Below are 16,282 nucleotides of genomic sequence, written 5' to 3' on the forward strand. Positions count from 1 at the left end.
CAAAGAAGGAGAGGAAGTGGGCAGGATCACAGAGAAGTGGGCTCTAAGGGTTTACAGCCAAAGGGATGGACGAAGCAGGGCAAGGTCTAGGTAACAGCCACAGCAGGAGGAACCAGTGGAGAGATACTCAGAAGGACTTCCCTGACATCTACACCAAGGAGAGGCTGGACCAAGCTACTGGAACTCCTCTACCAGCTTCTAAAGTGCCCAGAAAACAACTGGATCAGTGTGGTGCCAGAGGCAGGAGGCTGAACAACATGACCCCAAAGGGCCCGAGCCCCAAAACTGGCATGTGGAAGGAGCCAAAGCCCAATGGGGACCGGCGGATTCACAGATGGGGTCCTCCGGGACCTTGTCAACACCCATTTTCTGGAGGTTTTGCCAACACCCACAATGTTTCACAGCTTCCTGGTCTCTGAGAATATTTATTCAAAAACAGGGATTGAAAAAACTGTACAGAGTGTCTGCTGCTGAGAACTCGGCCCCTGCCTCCACACCACTCCCCCAGCTGCCCAGCAGGGTCCCCTCTTTGGGTTGCCCTCTGCCAAGCCCAGCCAGTCCATTCCAGTCAAAAGGGTATCAGTGGAAGCAGCAGGAATCTGCAGGGAGGTGGGGAGAGAAGCATGGCCCCCAGCCACCCCCCAGCCCTCCTCCCTGATCCCCACAGAGGAGCAGGAGACTGGGAAGCCCTAAGGGATGGGGAGTGCATGAGTGACCCTTTGAAGTGAGGGCACTAAGGATGCTCCCTGCATCCAAGCATAGAGCTAGAGGGGGTGGAGCCCCCTACCCTGGAGCTGCTGCAGTTCCCCAGACCCTGGGCCAGAAACTGCTCCCGCTCTAAGAGGAGTTACTCCCACAAACCGGGGCCGGGTGGGGGGTGCATCCATGCGTCTGGGCATTAGTGGTGTTTGGGACCCCAGGGTGGAGTCTCCTTGGGCAGATAGGGTGCAGAGGCAGCCCCTACCGGTGGTCCTGCCTGCCCCTGCGCCTGTGCCTCAGCCGGCCTCAGTAGGGGGAGAATTTCTGCCGCTCAGCTTTCTTGCTCCCATTGGCTGCTGCCATCTTGGCAGTGTAGGCCGCCAAGCCCGGCGGCGGCCCTGGGGAGGCAGGTGGTAGAGCCAAGAAGGGCACAGGCTTGAGGCCGATGAAGTTGGAGAGGGAGATGGCATAGGGTGTACCCAGCAGGCCTGGGGGAGCTGTGGGCAGGGCCGTCAGGGGCGGCGAGAAGGGGGCAGGCAGGTCTGTGGGGGCCGAGCCGGGCGTCCCCCCAGAGGTAGACTTGGCCGTTTCTAGACTGGAGAGAGGGATATGGGGGGAGATGCAGGGGAAGGTGGGGGTGAGAGAGGGGCAATGAGGGCAAATATAGGGGAGATTAGATGAAAGATGGAGAGGAATCGAGGACAATGTTCAACCCGAGAGAACAGGAATGGCAGGAGAGTGGGAAACGGGAAGAAAGAATAAGCAGGTAAGGTGCGGGGTGAGAGGAGACGCAGGGAGGGCAAAACCCAGTGGAAAAAGACAGGGATGGGAAAAGAAGACACAAGGAATAGACGTGGAGGGGAGATGGGGCAACATGGAGTGGGAAAGGCAGGGTTGGGGAGGCAGAGGACACACCCAGACAGAGACAGAAAAGGGAGATCAGCTTTCCCGCCCCAGGTGTGCTTTTCACAGGCACATAAGCCCCGTGACCTGGGACAGCCCCTCCCCACACTCACCAGGCAGTGATGAGGTACTGGGCCAGGGCGATGGAGACAGGGGAACCAGTGATGGTCACGTGCCTCTCGCCAGCACCCTCTGCTTGGTTCCCGATCTTGATATGTGCCCCTGACATCTGCCGGATTCTCACTGATTTTGCTGCCCCTGGCGCCCGATCACGCAGCCAATCAGCTGGGGGGACAACAGAATTCAACACGAGGCCAGGCCCAGACTCCTGGGCCCCTGCTGCCCACCCTCAAACTACCCGATCCCCTGCTCACATCGTTGGGAACCAAGAACTCCTGTGAGCTGGTCTGTGTGCCAGGATCCAGTCCTGGGAGGGAGGAGAAGAGGGATCAGATGTGATTCTGGGCCTTTCCTGCCTCCCCGTGTACATCCCAAGGGGGCTGTCTGCCCCTTGGAGTGTGCGCTTGCCTCCTTCTGCAGGGCTGCTCACCTGGCACCATGCTGGGTGAGGCAAAGGGGACTGCGTGGCCCGAGAGCTGCTGGAGCTTGGTGACCTGTGCCAAAGAAGAAGGGTCAGAAGTCAGAGGAGGCCTGGTTTGGGAAGGACTCCCTTGGGCTATGGTTACTCACCTCAGCTGGGGTCACAGCCCCATACTGACCCTGGACAGAAAAGCCCTGTGGGAGACAAAGTGGGTGAAGGGGGGTTACTGTGACAAGTCAAACCAATTTGGCCAGTCACTCCTCCTCCCACCCAACCTCCAAGTCCCTTCTTCCATCCCTCCCCCATCTCAAGTCCCTTCTCCAGTAATGCTTCTCACCCCTCTTACTGTTCCACCTCACCTGGTTGGCAGAGAGAAGGACGGTACCTAAGGAGAGGCTTGGATGATATGGGATAGTAGCTCCTTTGGGTGGGGACTAGAAGGCACAAATGGGGGAGGCTCTGTCAGGACCCTCCAGGCCCCCCTGTATCCCCCAAGGGCCTATGTTTTCAAGGCCCTTCCCATGACCCCCAGGGTAAATACATCCCGACACCCTGGAGCTCCCAGTCCATCCCTGCAGCCCTGCCCTGCCTCCACTCAGTGCCATATGCATAGGACTTGGTGGCTTGACAAGACGGACCAGGGCCCATCCCCGTCCCCTCTCCCTGCACCAGGGCAGCACCTCCAGGATAACAGCACAGATCTGGCGCACACACAGGATGATGGCATCAGGTACCCCGGACACAGTGACAGCACGCTCTGTAGAGTTGGGGAGCAGGTCTCCCGCCACCTGCACCTGGGCACCCGTGGTCTGCAAGCAGAGAACAGGGGCCACTTCTGGCTGCCCTCATATCCAGGCTAGGGCTGCCCAGGCTTAGAGCTCCCCAGGGGACAGGAAGCCATAAGCCCAGGTCCACTCTCTGAAGTGGAGGGTAGGACTCCCCGAGGGTGGTATCCCCCTTCTCCTCACCTCTCGAATCTCCTTGATCTTGGTGCCAGCCTTCCCAATCAGTGAGCCACACTGGCTTGCAGGGATGACAAGGCGCAGGGTCACCGGAGGCCTGGAGACATTTCCACCATTTGCAGGAGCAGCACAAAGGTCCTGGGTAGGAAGACTGTGGTTTGGCTGTGCTTGCCCCACCCCCGGAGCACCTTCCTGCTGGGGTTTGAAGGAGGGAAGCCCTGCCCAAATCCCACCCTAATGAAAGAACCCTGCCCCGGGCTTAGCCTTTCTTGCCACCTACAGCCACTGCGTGGAGTCGGAGCCCTGTTCCCCTGCCCCAGGGAACCACCCCTGGCCTCCCACCCCAGCCACCCACGGACCTCATCCAGCTTGAAGGCGATCATGGAGACTGCATGGAAGACGGCTGCTGTGGACCCAGTGATGGTGGTGATGCGCTCGGGGCAGGAACCCTCAGAGATGGTGATCCGGGCACTGCTCTGCGGGTACAGAAAGGCCGGGCAGCAGGTCTCCTTCTCCACTTCCTTGCCAGGAACCTGTCTGCCTGCCCACTCGCCAGGCCCCGGCCAAGGCTGGAAACAGCTACCTTCCAAGGGCACTCACTGGTCATCCCAAATAGTGGGGTTCAGGGAAAATGCAGCTAGGGATCTCCCCTCCCCTCCAAACCAGGTGCCCTGGGCAGCTCTCCCAAACTCCATCCTCACCTGCTCCCGGATTCGCTTTACAGTCTCTCCTTTCTGTAGGAGACAAAACACAGAATGGCTCTTAGCCTGACTGGTCACTGCCCCCACACCTGGCCTAAGGCCTGAGATTGAAGTCTACACAGAACAGAACTGGGCACCTACCTTCCCAATTATGCTGCCAACCTCCTGCAAATGAGACAAGAGTAGAGTCAGGGAGCACCGATGCCCCAGGCCCTGCCCCTCCGCCGGGACAGGAGCTCTAGCAGAGACAGAACGCAGGAGATCAAACTGCTGGCTGGCCATGCCTCACCTTGCCCCCCACCCACTCACCTTTCCATGCATTAGCATCCGAAGTGTGAGGGTGATGCTGAGCTCTGGCTCCTCCTCCAGCCCCGCATCTGAACCGCTCATCCTGTCAGGCGGGGCTGGGGCCACAGCGGCCTGGGGGTGCGTCCACGGTGCCCAGCCGGCTCTGGTGGGTGCAGCAGAAGCGGGGTTAGAGAGGAGCCCAGGTCTCTTTTGGGTTCCCTGCCCTTACATGAAGATATCAGAGCCAAACTAACTAAATTCCTACAGAAGAGAGACAGTTTCGAATGTCACACTGACCGGTGTCCTTGTATACAACTACTTGCTAGGTAACCCTGGACAGTTCATTTAACCCATCTGAGCCTCCGCTTCCTCATCTGTAAGAGGAGACTACCAAGTCCTACCATCAAAGAGTTATGAGAATTAAAATGAGCTAAGTACATATGCGGTAGGCAGCCAGTCTCCATGGGTATCCTTCCCTTTCCCACATATATTAGAAAAATTAACCAGGAGGCCTATGGGAGTCCAGAGAGGGAGAGCCTCCTCTCTGACCTTTTGGAAAAGGGGACCCCTGTGGATTGGGCCTTGAAAGTTTGGTTAAGGTTGAAGTTATTTCAAATGAGAAGCACTTGCATCCAGGAGCCAGAGCTCCCCACCCCCCCGCCCCTGCCCCAGGACTATAACATGGAGTTGCCTGCTGCAGCTGAGGCTGGAGAGCCCATCGGGAGCCACAGGAAGGCCTTGAAAGGAGGGTGGAAGTAAAGATAGCAAGGTTCTAGGAGGGTCCATTTGCCCCAGCCTTCCCACTGCCTGGCAGAGGCTTGTGGGGATTGGGGCACAAGGGCTGGGAATACCACCTCCACTGGTCACTAAAGCAGAGCCTCCCTGCAGACAGCAGGGTTCATTCAGCACATGGGGCAAGGGGGGTGATGTCAGGAGACCAGCAGTCTGCATAATGGTTTTCCAAGCCATCTCCTGTGTGCTGCAGAGGTAAGAAGTGGCCACATTCCCAGCCAGGAATACTTTCTACTGCACCAGACACAAGTCACTGGGCTCCCAGTCTCAATTTCCTCACCTATAAAATGGAGAGAATGCTTCCCCCCTGGGACTGGGTGATGGGTAAGAAAGGGATTTGGGGGCTGGGAAATGTCAAGGCCGTTAACTGTTAACTGACAGAGGAAGGAGGAGCCAGAGATTAGCTTCTGGGATTAGCCCAGCCGCCAGCCCTCCCAGCCCTCCCTACCCGACCCCTTTTCATGCCCCGACTTAATCCTGAACCTTAATCCTGCTTGGAAATCCCTCTCCTCCAGCCGGCTGTCTCCTACCAAGGCTCAGCCTTGATGGGGAGCTAACTGGGGGACCAGAACCCAAGGCAGAAAATGGAGTGGGACCAATTGGTGCCAAAGCTGAGCCAAGGACCAAGCCCTAACTCTGCAAATTCCTTCTGCCCAAGAGGGTGTGGGAGCCAAGGATGAGTGTGCCTGCCTAGAGCACTCTAGAGACCTCTGGGCACCTTCTTCCTCAGCCCCCTGCCCTATTCTGACATGAGGGTCAAGGGCGTGGAGCATTGTCCTATCCCCTCGTTGGAACCCCCGTGCTAGCCAGAGCTTGGGCATGGAGTAGGAAAGGGGTGCCCCCAGCCTGGCTTTCTCAGGAAGCCCAAGCAAGCCACTCTACGGCATGAGGCCTGTTCCTTCCCTGTACCGTTGGGGGACAATGCTGTCCCCCCAAGCACTCAGTAACTTGTCTCCCCAGCACAGGCTCCTCCCTCCCCTTGAGTCCTGTCCATAGGCTCTCCAGAGGTCAGAAGTCAACAGTGGATACAGGGACTCTGTTCTGTGAGCATCCTGGCCAGCCTCATGCTGGCTGCCCTTGCGAATGTTCCCCCAGCTGCATGCACTTCCTCCAGCAAAGCACTTGTAATGACGTGCTTAGTTTGTGCCTCCCTGGACAGCCAAGCTTGGGAGCCCCTTAGAGCAGGGGCCAAGGCTGCCACCTTCTCTTTGTGTCCCCAGAGCTCAGACCAGAGCCAAGCTGGAGAAGGTGTTCAGAACATAATGGTGAGCTGAACAAATGAATTCACCAGACAGAAGGCAACCTGATGCCAACAGAGGGTCTATAACCTGCCCAAGGTCACAGAGAGGTGGGGGAAAGCACAGTCCTGCCTGCTAGTGTGGGGCTCTGTCACAGGCCCCGTCCGCCTCTCCTTTCTGGCTGTCCCGTCTGGATTTGTCAGTCCTCTTCCTGGAGCAGGGCTCTTGAAAGGTGAGGAGCAGACTTAGTAGTCTGTGAGACCCCTGCCTGGCTAGTACATGTGGGTCATGTCTGGAAAGGACTGACAACTTGTCCAAAGCTACGGTCTTAGGCTCCAGAATTTTCAGACACTCAGGGACTCCTTTGGAGTGGCAATCAGTGGGAGACTTCACACTGTCCCCATACCATTGCCACATTACCTCTTGGGGTCATAAGGCTTGAGGAAAAAAAGGCAAAGGGCCTAGAATGTGGCCAGAACTAGAGTTCCTGCCCTGCAAACGGTACCTGGGTCTGTAGTAGAGCCCACTGCCTCAAGTTCCATGGGTGACCTTGGCCAGGCCTTCACCTGACATGGACCTCAGTTTACCCACCTGTGCTATGTGTGTATGTATGGGGCTGGGGGTTGCTGGTGCTGGTATCTCTGTGTCCTTCCTGTTCTGAGACACCCTCAAGATCTTTCCTGTTTTTAGGAGAGAACAAGAGTTCCTGACACAGGTTTCCCAAATTAGTCTCCTAGGGGCCCTAAGAGCAAACAGTCCTATTAGGCGTGCTGGCTCCCCTTCTGCCCTCACCAGGGTTCTAGGGAGTTATTTGCTGGTGGGCCCTGGGTCCCTGCTGGGCCACCCACATGGCAGCCACACGTCATGCCATACTGACCTCCAGCTCACCTCTGGGGGTGCCCAGCCCCCTCTGGTCAGCAGGGTTCCTTGGCAGAACATACCAAGCTCAGACCAGGCCTCTGACCTCGGGTGTTCCCTTCTGCTCCCCAGGCCCCCTCCCCAGATCGAGTGCCCACTCCTTCTGTCCCTGGCTTCCTGCCACCCAGGCTGGGGGGGGGGGGGGGGGGGGGTGACAGCTGTGTAAGCGATGGCGGCTGCCCCTTCCTGCCCCTCCCCCCCAGCTGTCTCTCTCTCATGACAGCTGCCCAATCAAAGGGCCGGGGGCTTAGCCAGCTCCCCCCCACATGCAGGGATCAAGTGTCCACCCTGGCTTTGTTCTGGAGCAAGAACAATCCGGGGGAGGGGAGGGCTCCTGGGGCCAGGCAACTCAAGTGGACGGGACCGCCCCTTGGGGGATTCCCTTGGCTCTGCTAGCCAGTGTCTGGACCAACCAACCAGGGCCTACAGACCCACCTGGGCTAGAGAGAAAGTGTGTGTGTGTGTGGGGCAGTCTCCAAGTTCATCCCCCACCTCACATCCCCTGACATCCCCCTCAGCACCACCAGGCTCCAACCTAGCAGCCTCCTACTCCTAATCCAAAAGCAGCCATGCTGGCCACACCCAGTGATGCTGGGGAATGGCTCGGGACATCAGGCGAAGCAGGGCGTGGCGGGAGGTGGACACTAGGCTTGGGGAGATCAGCACTGAGGGAGGGATCCTAACTCCCTTGCCTATCCCCTTCACTGGGTATGCTCCCCCTTCTTGATTCCCCAGGCCTCCACAAGAAATGTTCCAGTATCCTCCGACCCATGTGCCCAGCCTCTCAGCCTTACAGCTTCCCAGGATGACCATTCATAGCACTTCTTGGGAGAGTCAGGGGAGGAGAGGCCTGCAGGGGAGCAGCCTGGGGGGTCCATGAGCTCCACCCTCTGGTTTCCTGACCCAAAGCTATCCTGTAGAATCTGTGCTAGGCAGCGAAGGGGAGCTCTGACAAGTTGTCTGGTGTCAGAAATGCTATAGCCTCCTTAGGGCATCATTAGGCAACTCCTCAAGAGTCCTCACAGCCGAGGGAAACTGAGGCAGGCCCAGACTGGGCTCCAGGAGGAAGGACACAGCTTCATGGTACAGCCCCACCCCCTGATACCCTTTGCCTCACCCAAATTGAGAAAGGTCTCTAGCTTTTATTTTCCATGCTGGAGACTCGGTCATTCTGCTGCTCAACAGCCATCGATGGCTCCCCAGTGCCCAAGGAATAAAGCCTGATCACCACAGACAAGCACTCAAGGCCCTTTGTGATCTGGTCCCTGCCAGCTTCTCTTCTCTCATCTCTACCCCTTCTCCCCTACACACCAGGCTGCAAAACACGCCTAGCACCTCCAGGCCTCTGGGCCTTTGCCCAGGCTGAACCCAGCTTGAAATGCCCATCCTCCTCACTCTCTGTCAAAATCCTTCTCAAATGCCACCTCCTCTGTGAAGCCTTCCCCAACCTTCCAAGTCAGATATAACCACTCAGGCCTCTGTGCCCCTTAAAGATATGCCTCAACTCAAAGGAGCCCCAACTGGGCATTTTCAAGCCTATCTTTCTACTCCCCAGGAAAGTAAGAGTTCCTCCAGGAGATCAGGAGCCAGGACGTGTGCAGGGAGAAGGGCCTGGCGGCATTAGGGACCAGAGATGGGGCTGAGGGTCCCAGAGAAGCAGTGAGGATGGGGTGAGAAGATCAGGGCATGGGGGGGACCAGCCACATAGGAGGCCCAGGATCTGGCTAGACAGAATCCTCTCTCCATTCCTCAGCAGAGCCCCTGCTCCTGCTGTTTCTTTGGATCTAGGTGCTTCCAGGGCATGTCACTGGGGTGGGGAATTTGTGCTGTGCTTTGAGACTTCCAGGGGCCCAGAATGGGTTCCCCATGTGGAAGGGAGGCTGGAAGAAGAGCTGGGGAGTGGCGCAGGTTTCACAAAATCAGAACCTGAGGCCCAAAGAGGAACGCATTTGTTTACAAGGCTACATGGAAGGCAACTGGCAGAGCTGGGAGAACCAGGGGTCCACCTGTGCAGCTCAGAGCTCTTTCCTCAAGAGGTCAATGCCACTGGGCGATGGTGATGGAGGCTAGAGGGGGGGTAGGTGGCAGGGATGGGAGTAGGGAGGGTGGACAGAGCCTGTCTGGGGACACAGGGCGGGGCAAAGCCAGCCTCCCTGTGGCCTGGGCCTGCCAGGGTGTGTGGGCCGCCTGCTCCCAGCCCCCCACCCTGAGCATGCAGGAAGAACAATCCCCTTGTGTTTGGGCAGTCTGAGCCTGCATGCTGATGAAGTCTGGGGGGTGGGGGCTGGGATGGGGGTGCTTTGGAGATTGAGGGGGTTCCAGGGCCCAGAGCAACTAGGGGACCTTCAGATGGGAAAAGGATAGGATCCCAGGTGCTGGCCCTGAAGCAGTGAGGGTAACCTCAGGAAAGAGTGAAGACTGGAGCTAAGGTTTAAGCTCCTGGAGAGTCCCTGGGGTCTAAGAGCTCTTTGTAGGAGAAGGAGGGCCCCTAGGGATACATGCCCTGTTGGTCCAGCATAAAGGTAAACATTGTGGGCTTGGTGGGGACCAAGAGCCCACATTCTGGAAGGAGGGCATGCAACTGGCTGTGGGTGCATCCCCTTGAAGACCACTCCCCATGGTGCTGGAGCCGGGCGGAGCACTGGGTGCCACAGGTCTCAAGATGGCGGGCCTGGGACAGGGGAGTGAGGAGGTGGGCACCTCCCTCTCCTGGCCAGGCAGGCATGAGAGCCAGGCTGAAGTGAGTAGCCAGAGACACCCCCTGTCCTCCAGGACTCCAGCTAGAAGCTAGGTCAGAGCTGAGGGGCTGAAGAGCCACAGGGCGTGAAGGACCACTCTGAGCCCCCAACTGTCATCTCCACACACCCCTGGATGGAGATCTGTCTGCCGCCCCCACCCCCCCAAATCAAGGACTGCGGAGAATGGGAAGGGGTGTGTGTCCAGCCAGGAACTGCAGGGGAATGGCAGATGGGGATAGAGATGGAGCAGAACCAGAACCCAAGGCAGGAGATCGAGAGAAGAGCAGGTCCAAAGAACAGAAACAGCAAGTGGGATGTGGGCCTCGAATCTGGGGTCTCAGGTCCAGGAAGGCCCTCCCTTGGTGCTGGGGGCTCCTCTGGCAGAGCAGCGCCCCCCACCTGTGCAGGCCTGGGCCCGAGTGGGACAGGGAAGCATGTCTCCCAGTCTCCCAAATCTGGACCCCGGCCTGTAGACTCCAGCGCGGGCTCCCCACCCCCCAGCCGAACCCCCAAACTTCGCGGCCCGCGGTGCCCCGCCCGGCCCGCGCCCTACCTCGCTGGGGCTGTCCTGCGGCGGCGGCGGCGGCGGCGGCGCGGCGGCTGGGCCGCTCAGTCCCACATTGTCCCCGGGAGAGGCGGCCGCTCACAACTGCGAGTGACATCAGCTGCGAACAATGAGGGGTTTGACAGGCGCGGAGCCCGGCCGGCCCGGAGCCCGGCTCCGCGCCCCCCCCCCCCACCCCCCGGCCCGCCCGGCCCGGCCCCTCCCCGCCCCCTCCCCGGATCCGATTACAGCGCGGCGGGCCCGCCCCAGCCGCCCCAGTGCCGCAGCCGCCCGCCCCGCCCCGCGCGCCGCGGTGCGCCCCGAGCGGTGGCCGCTTCCGGGAGGGCTGGTGCGACCCTCCCCCGGGAGGTCGTCCGCGCGCCGAGAGCGGGGGACCTGGCTGGGTAGGGGTGGAGGGGGTGCCCGGCCGCGAGCGACCGCCCAGTGGTCCCGCGGTGCCTGGCCCCGAGCCCCTGCGCTCTCTGCCCGCCAGGGCCGCCCGCCCGGCGCCTGCGCCGAGCCCACCGCTCCCAAATCTCGGTCGCGGGCCGGCCGCCAGGCCCCACGCTGCCTCGCTCGGGCTCGGATCCCTCGGAGCCCGGATTTCGACCCTCCGCCCGACCCGGTTCCCAGCTCTGCTCGCTTCTGCGCCTTCCATCCCCGCAACCCCGCGCGGGGCTCTCGCCCACCAAGACCCGCGCCCCTCAACCACCCACAGCTTCCGCGAGGCCCGGCCCTTGTCCACCCGGGACAAGTTACCGGACCAGCTGGAGGAGGGGCCTGAGAGCGGTGTGATCCCGTGCAGCCCGCCCCGCCATTCTCCCAAAGCTACCCCCCAGAATTCCTCCTGGGGACTAGGGTCGCAAGGGCCGCGACGCAGTAGAGTACTCTGCTAGGGAATGGGAGGAGTTGGACGGTCCCCCAAGCCCTCTCCTTCCCCCACCGCACCCCCTGGGGAGCAGATCTACCTCCCCCTCTCCTTCGTAATCGGCTCAGCCTGGTCCCACTGACCTCCACCTCCCCCCACAGCTGAGTCTCTTGGCACCTGGGTGTGTGTGGGTGGGGAGGGGAATCCAATCTCCCTTCCCCTCCATCTGGCCGGGTGGACAAAGGGCAGGGGGACCATCTGGTCCCGCCAGGGTGGGGGAGGGGCCTACAGTGGCTGTCCCCAGGGACGGGGGAGGGGCGGCGCTCTGGAGACAGCGAAAGCCTGCGGGGTCTAATTGCATCACTTTATTTCACCGACCTCCACTCTCCACTCTCCGTCTCCCCAACCCCCAAACCTCAGAGCAGGAAACAAGCTTGGCTGAGCAGATGCAGGCCTAATAACCTGGGGAGGTGTGGAGCACCCAGAAAGAGAGGAGGGGAGGGCAGGGAGATCTGAGGGTCGAAAAGATGTCACCTTTTGGGGGGCAGTTCTGGTCGGGGGGCCTGCTGCAACCTGTGGGTGAATGAAGTTCAGGGCTGGCTACCCCTAAGCTTGGCAGAGGGCCTCCTGCTAGGACTGGCCTATTGGGTCCCCACCTTCCTGAACAGTGGGTGCTGCATGGTTGGGAGGGGGCATGTGTGGAGGCACAAGAATGTATGTGTGTGAGTGCATGCAGGGCAAAGCTGCAGGTGACAATGTGCATGTCAGCCCAGAGTTGCCTGTACCTATGCAGTTGCTCCCAGGTGAAGGGTCATATTTGGGAATATAGATGGCTCTAAATGTGTAAGCATGCATGTGGTCATGGATGTATCTGGATGTATGTGTGGTCTAAGGCAGGGGTAGGGGATGTGAATGCCCCATAGGACAGCCAAAGAGAAGCTGGAGGCAGGATGGGGAGGCTGAACAGGGCAGAAAAAGGGGTGCAAGCAAACAGGAAAGCCTATAGGAGAAGCCCATCTAATGGATTACCCTCCACCAGATTATGTCTCTTGATTCCTGGGGCTTTTCTTCTTTATTTCACCTCCAAAGTCTGTCACTGCAAGAGAAAGAGGAAGAGGAAAAGATAGACCCCAAAGACAAGAAACCAGATAGAGACACACCTGTTGCATGTACATGATGCGCAGGGACCCATGGCAGGAGGAAGGAGACAGAGCCCAAGGCAGACCAGCAGCCACCCCCATCAGCAGGGCTGGATTTCATGCTAGCCCCTGCAGGAAATCCAGCAACCCTGTGTGCCACTCCCCAGGTTTGTCAAGGTAACAGGGGTGCCCTGCCCCCTCCATGACCAACACACGGTGGTTGGGCAGATGCTTCAGGTGCTCAAAGCTGGTCAGACCCATGGGGTCCTGGTCTCCATATACAATAAGTGTTGAGGTCTAGAGAAAGGAAAGGGAGACAGAGTAAACAGGGACCTGACACACTGGCCCCAGCCTCCTAGAAGTCAGCTCTAGCCCCACAATCACTTCAGTCTCTCCCTGGGGTCACCCCAAATTAGGGGGAGAGACAAGCTGGCCCAGTGGGTGGTAGAAGCCCCAGCTCCAGGCGGATAGAGGCATGGATGTTGTCTGCCCCAGCATACAGATTAACACAGGCCAAGGCACAGTAATCTGCTAAGTAAACCAAAAGGGTGGAGTTTGGTCATTTAGCTCCTCCCAGAAGACACCCCTTGGTTACCCTGCCCCCAGGTGAGGAAAGGCCCCAGGATGGACCCTTCCTTGCTCGTGGCAGGGGGATCTCAGCCTCCCACACAGGGGTACCTTCACACTGGCATAGTCGGCAGCATTGATTTTGTCAGTGCAGATAGGGGCCACTGGCACGTAGCCCCGGAGCTGGGAGCCGGGGGCTGTCAGGAAGGGCAGGGAGTACATGCCACTCAACGACGGGCTGATCACAACTGGGGGACCCAGGTCCAAGGCATCTACCACAGCTGCCAGGAAGCTGCTGGGGACCAGCTCTCCAATAGGGGCAGGGGCTGCTGCTTCCTTGGAGCGCCCCAGACCTGCAGGGATTCAGGTGTGAGAAAGACAAAGGCATGAATCGGGAAGTGGAAGAGACAGTCCCTTCCTCCAGGAAGTCCTCCTAGGTGGATCTTTCTGTGCCAGGTTCCTGCAGCACACAGCGTACCCAAGCTTATTCCTACAGCAGCCTAGATCTACCATTATCTGTGGCAAGCATGAGGCATTTCCCTCGATGTCTGTGCCCATCTCTCCCGGCAGTAGAGTGGTCCTGGAAAGGATCAGGCTCTGAAGTCCAACCCAGCTGGGTCCAAGTCTCAGTCTTCCACTTACTATCTATGTGACCTTGGGAAACCCTCCTCAACCCTCTCTCGGCTGCTCAGTTTCCCCGTGTGTTAAAGGAGATAACAAAAGTATCTGTCGTTTCAGATTGTTGTGAAAATTAAGTGAGTTAACTGGTTAAGAGACACCCATCCCAGGGCTGGCAGAACGGACAGTGACTGAGGAGCTCGCTCTGCACATGGACCTCCCCTCCAATTAGTCGTACCTTTCCCACAAAGATTAGCTTAAGACCTTCACCTGGAAGATCAGCCCAACCCACTGTCTGAACCAATTCCATCTGGGCCTAGAGGCCCACACCTGGGCACTGAAAACATGGCAGCCATGCCTGTGAGGGGAACAGGTCAGCTATGCTGCCCCTTCACATGTCACCATGTCTAGGTTATGACTGCCAGTCTGGGGCTGTCCCTGCCTACTCCAGAACCCAGTTTAGGGCTTTGTACATGGCTTAGCCACCCTCCAGGGTCTGCCCCACCCCCAAATGTGTCAGAAGATTCAGTCTTACTAGGCAGGACTTCCAACAGACCCTATGGTTATGGCTCCATCAAAAGATTTTACTTCCAATTGGCTGAGCACCGATTACTGGGTGTCAGGTACTGGCCACTATTCACATAATCTCAGTCCATTCTCACTAGAGCCAACCCTCAAAATGAATGTATCTCCCGTTACAGATGAGGAAACAGAGGCTCAGAGATACTGAGACACTGCCCCAGGACAACACAGTTAGAAGGATCTGGACAGTGTCCAGATCACATCCGGATGGAGACTAGAGACAGTGGAAGGCCCCACAGTGTGCACCGTGCCCTGTGGAGCTTGGGGCCCAGCCTGGCCAGGTCCTCCCAAGTCCCCCAGCCCCCAGTGAGGCCCCCACAACCCCTGTCCAGGAGCCCACCCCAGAAGTACCTGGCAGGTCGATGGCCACAGCCCGGTAGCCAGCCTGAGCCAGACTGTGCAGCGTGCCCAGGTTCTGCCAGGTCTCAGAGGAGAAGCGGATACCATGCAACAGCAGAACTGAGAAGCAGGCAGCCTGTCCACCGCCTGGCCGAGCCTCTCGGAAGAAGAGGCTCTGGCCCTGCTGCACCTGGATGGTGCCCTCGTGCTGCTCCACACCCGCCATACTGGCTGCTGCACTGGTGAAGCACCTATGGTTCAAGGCCAGACTGATGAGCCACAAAACACCCTGCCCAGGCTACCACAGAGAGAGAAGGGGTCCCTCAAGAAGCAGCAAGAAGGCCTCCAGGAAGCTACCAGAACTCTAGGAACATGCTTTGGGGGGGGAGGAAGACATAGTGTTTTTATGCCTCTCCCACTCAATTGTGTGGTCCTGGGCCTCAATTTCCTCTTCTGAAATAAGGAACAATAAAGCCTACCTCAAGAATTAATGGGTTAAGAAAAAAAAAAGAATTGACAGATGAGGGTGCCTGCCCTTAGAATGCAATACATGGGGCTCCCATTACGATTATTGTCCTCACTGTTATTATACTTTTCTACAAATAGGGATAATACAATAGTGTTCGGCTCATAGGTAGTTGATGAGATTGAATGAGCTCAGGCATGTAAAACGCTGGACATCGTTCCTAACACATAGGGAGCATAGTAAGTGCTCAATCAACAGTAAGGTGCTGTTTTGCTTATCGACCTCTTCCTCTTCAAGGCACTGTTACAGGCTGTAGGTTGGCACCACAGGCCAGAGGGGGTCGGGGATGGAGTTAAAAACCCATTTTCCGGAGGCGGAAGCTGGAGCAGAGCCGGGAAAGGCATTGGAGTTCCGGCCTGCAAGGGATGCGGAGTGCCCAGCGCGCTTCCCGCTGGGGGCCAACGCTCTGACGCCGTGGTCAGGGGGCACGGTCAACGGCGCTGCAGCGGCTCTCTCTGTCCCCTCCGCGGACCTCGGTTCTGGCTCGCAGGGCCCGGTAAGGCGCACGCGGAAGGGTGGGGGCAGACCCGAGGAGGGAACCTGGGGAGCCGAGAAGGGGAAGGGGAAGAACTTGGGGTAGTAGGGGTGGGCCCTCACTGGATAGCGGAAGAGAGGGTCGGGGGTGCAGGGCCGGTACCTGAGGAGCTGCGTAGGCTCGCGCAGACAAGAAGCAGGCGAGTGCTGGCTGCGACTGAGGCCCGGGGCAGGGAAACCGGGAATTGGCCTGGCCGAGGGCGGGGACCAGGCCGTGCTACGGGGCGCCCTCTTGTGGCCACAAGACGTCGCAGGCCTGTCGGTGCCGTTAGACCTCTTTCTTGTCGCAGCGGCCTCAGTTTCCCAGAGCCCCTCGGCCCCTTGTGTTCCAAGTACCCGGCTAGGTGCGGCTCCCAGAAACCTGCCCCAGATGCACATGGTGCGGCTTGAGGTTCATGGAGTCTCATCCCTGCTGCTCCTCCCCGCCTTGTCCCCAACCCACTCATCCCTGGGGCCTTGACTGCCCCGGGGCCCAGAGTTGTGCACCTGACATGCAGTGAAACCCAACAGCTTTGAACGCGAGGTACTGACAAAGTCCAGCCAGGTGGCGTTGGTCGTTTACCTATCGTCGCTGAGCCTCCTGGCCTGTAGAATGGGTGTGATGTTGCCTTTTTAGCAGGGTGTCGATAACAGAGTGAGTCCTGCATGCTCAGCGCAGCTTCCCCGTGCCAGGCCTGGCCGCCAAGCCTGGGACCTGTCCTGAGCCCGGGGCAGACCACACGTTGGTCACACATTGCCCACCAGGATGGGTGCTATAAAGAGCCGTGAAGGAGCGAGAGGCTGCC

The 16,282-nt window shown here is 58.8% G+C and overlaps 2 protein-coding genes across 2 annotated transcripts; both read right to left on the bottom strand.

Moving 5' to 3' along the window:
• Positions 1-405: 405 nt before the first annotated feature.
• Positions 406-10,504, bottom strand: PCBP4 (poly(rC) binding protein 4). The gene is given in 14 exon segments (XM_030306912.1): positions 406-1,294; positions 1,716-1,855; positions 1,858-1,887; positions 1,977-2,029; positions 2,153-2,216; positions 2,293-2,337; positions 2,503-2,577; positions 2,824-2,952; positions 3,112-3,243; positions 3,465-3,581; positions 3,807-3,839; positions 3,948-3,971; positions 4,116-4,257; positions 10,334-10,504. Coding segments are annotated over 13 exon segments (1,212 nt in total). The 5' UTR covers positions 4,197-4,257; positions 10,334-10,504; the 3' UTR covers positions 406-1,005.
• A 1,038-nt stretch (positions 10,505-11,542) lies between these two features.
• ABHD14B (abhydrolase domain containing 14B) lies at positions 11,543-15,890 on the bottom strand. Its single transcript, XM_030306914.1, has 4 exons — positions 15,601-15,890; positions 14,450-14,688; positions 13,010-13,251; positions 11,543-12,628 (listed from the first exon to the last, which is right to left on the bottom strand). The coding sequence occupies exons 1-4, from the start codon at positions 15,873-15,875 to the stop codon at positions 12,449-12,451; spliced, it is 936 nt and encodes a 311-aa protein (XP_030162774.1). The 5' UTR covers positions 15,876-15,890; the 3' UTR covers positions 11,543-12,448.
• Positions 15,891-16,282: the final 392 nt, after the last annotated feature.

The sequence above is a fragment of the Lynx canadensis genome, chromosome A2 (genome assembly GCF_007474595.2).
Source record: "Lynx canadensis isolate LIC74 chromosome A2, mLynCan4.pri.v2, whole genome shotgun sequence".
Taxonomy (NCBI): Eukaryota; Metazoa; Chordata; class Mammalia; order Carnivora; family Felidae; genus Lynx; species Lynx canadensis.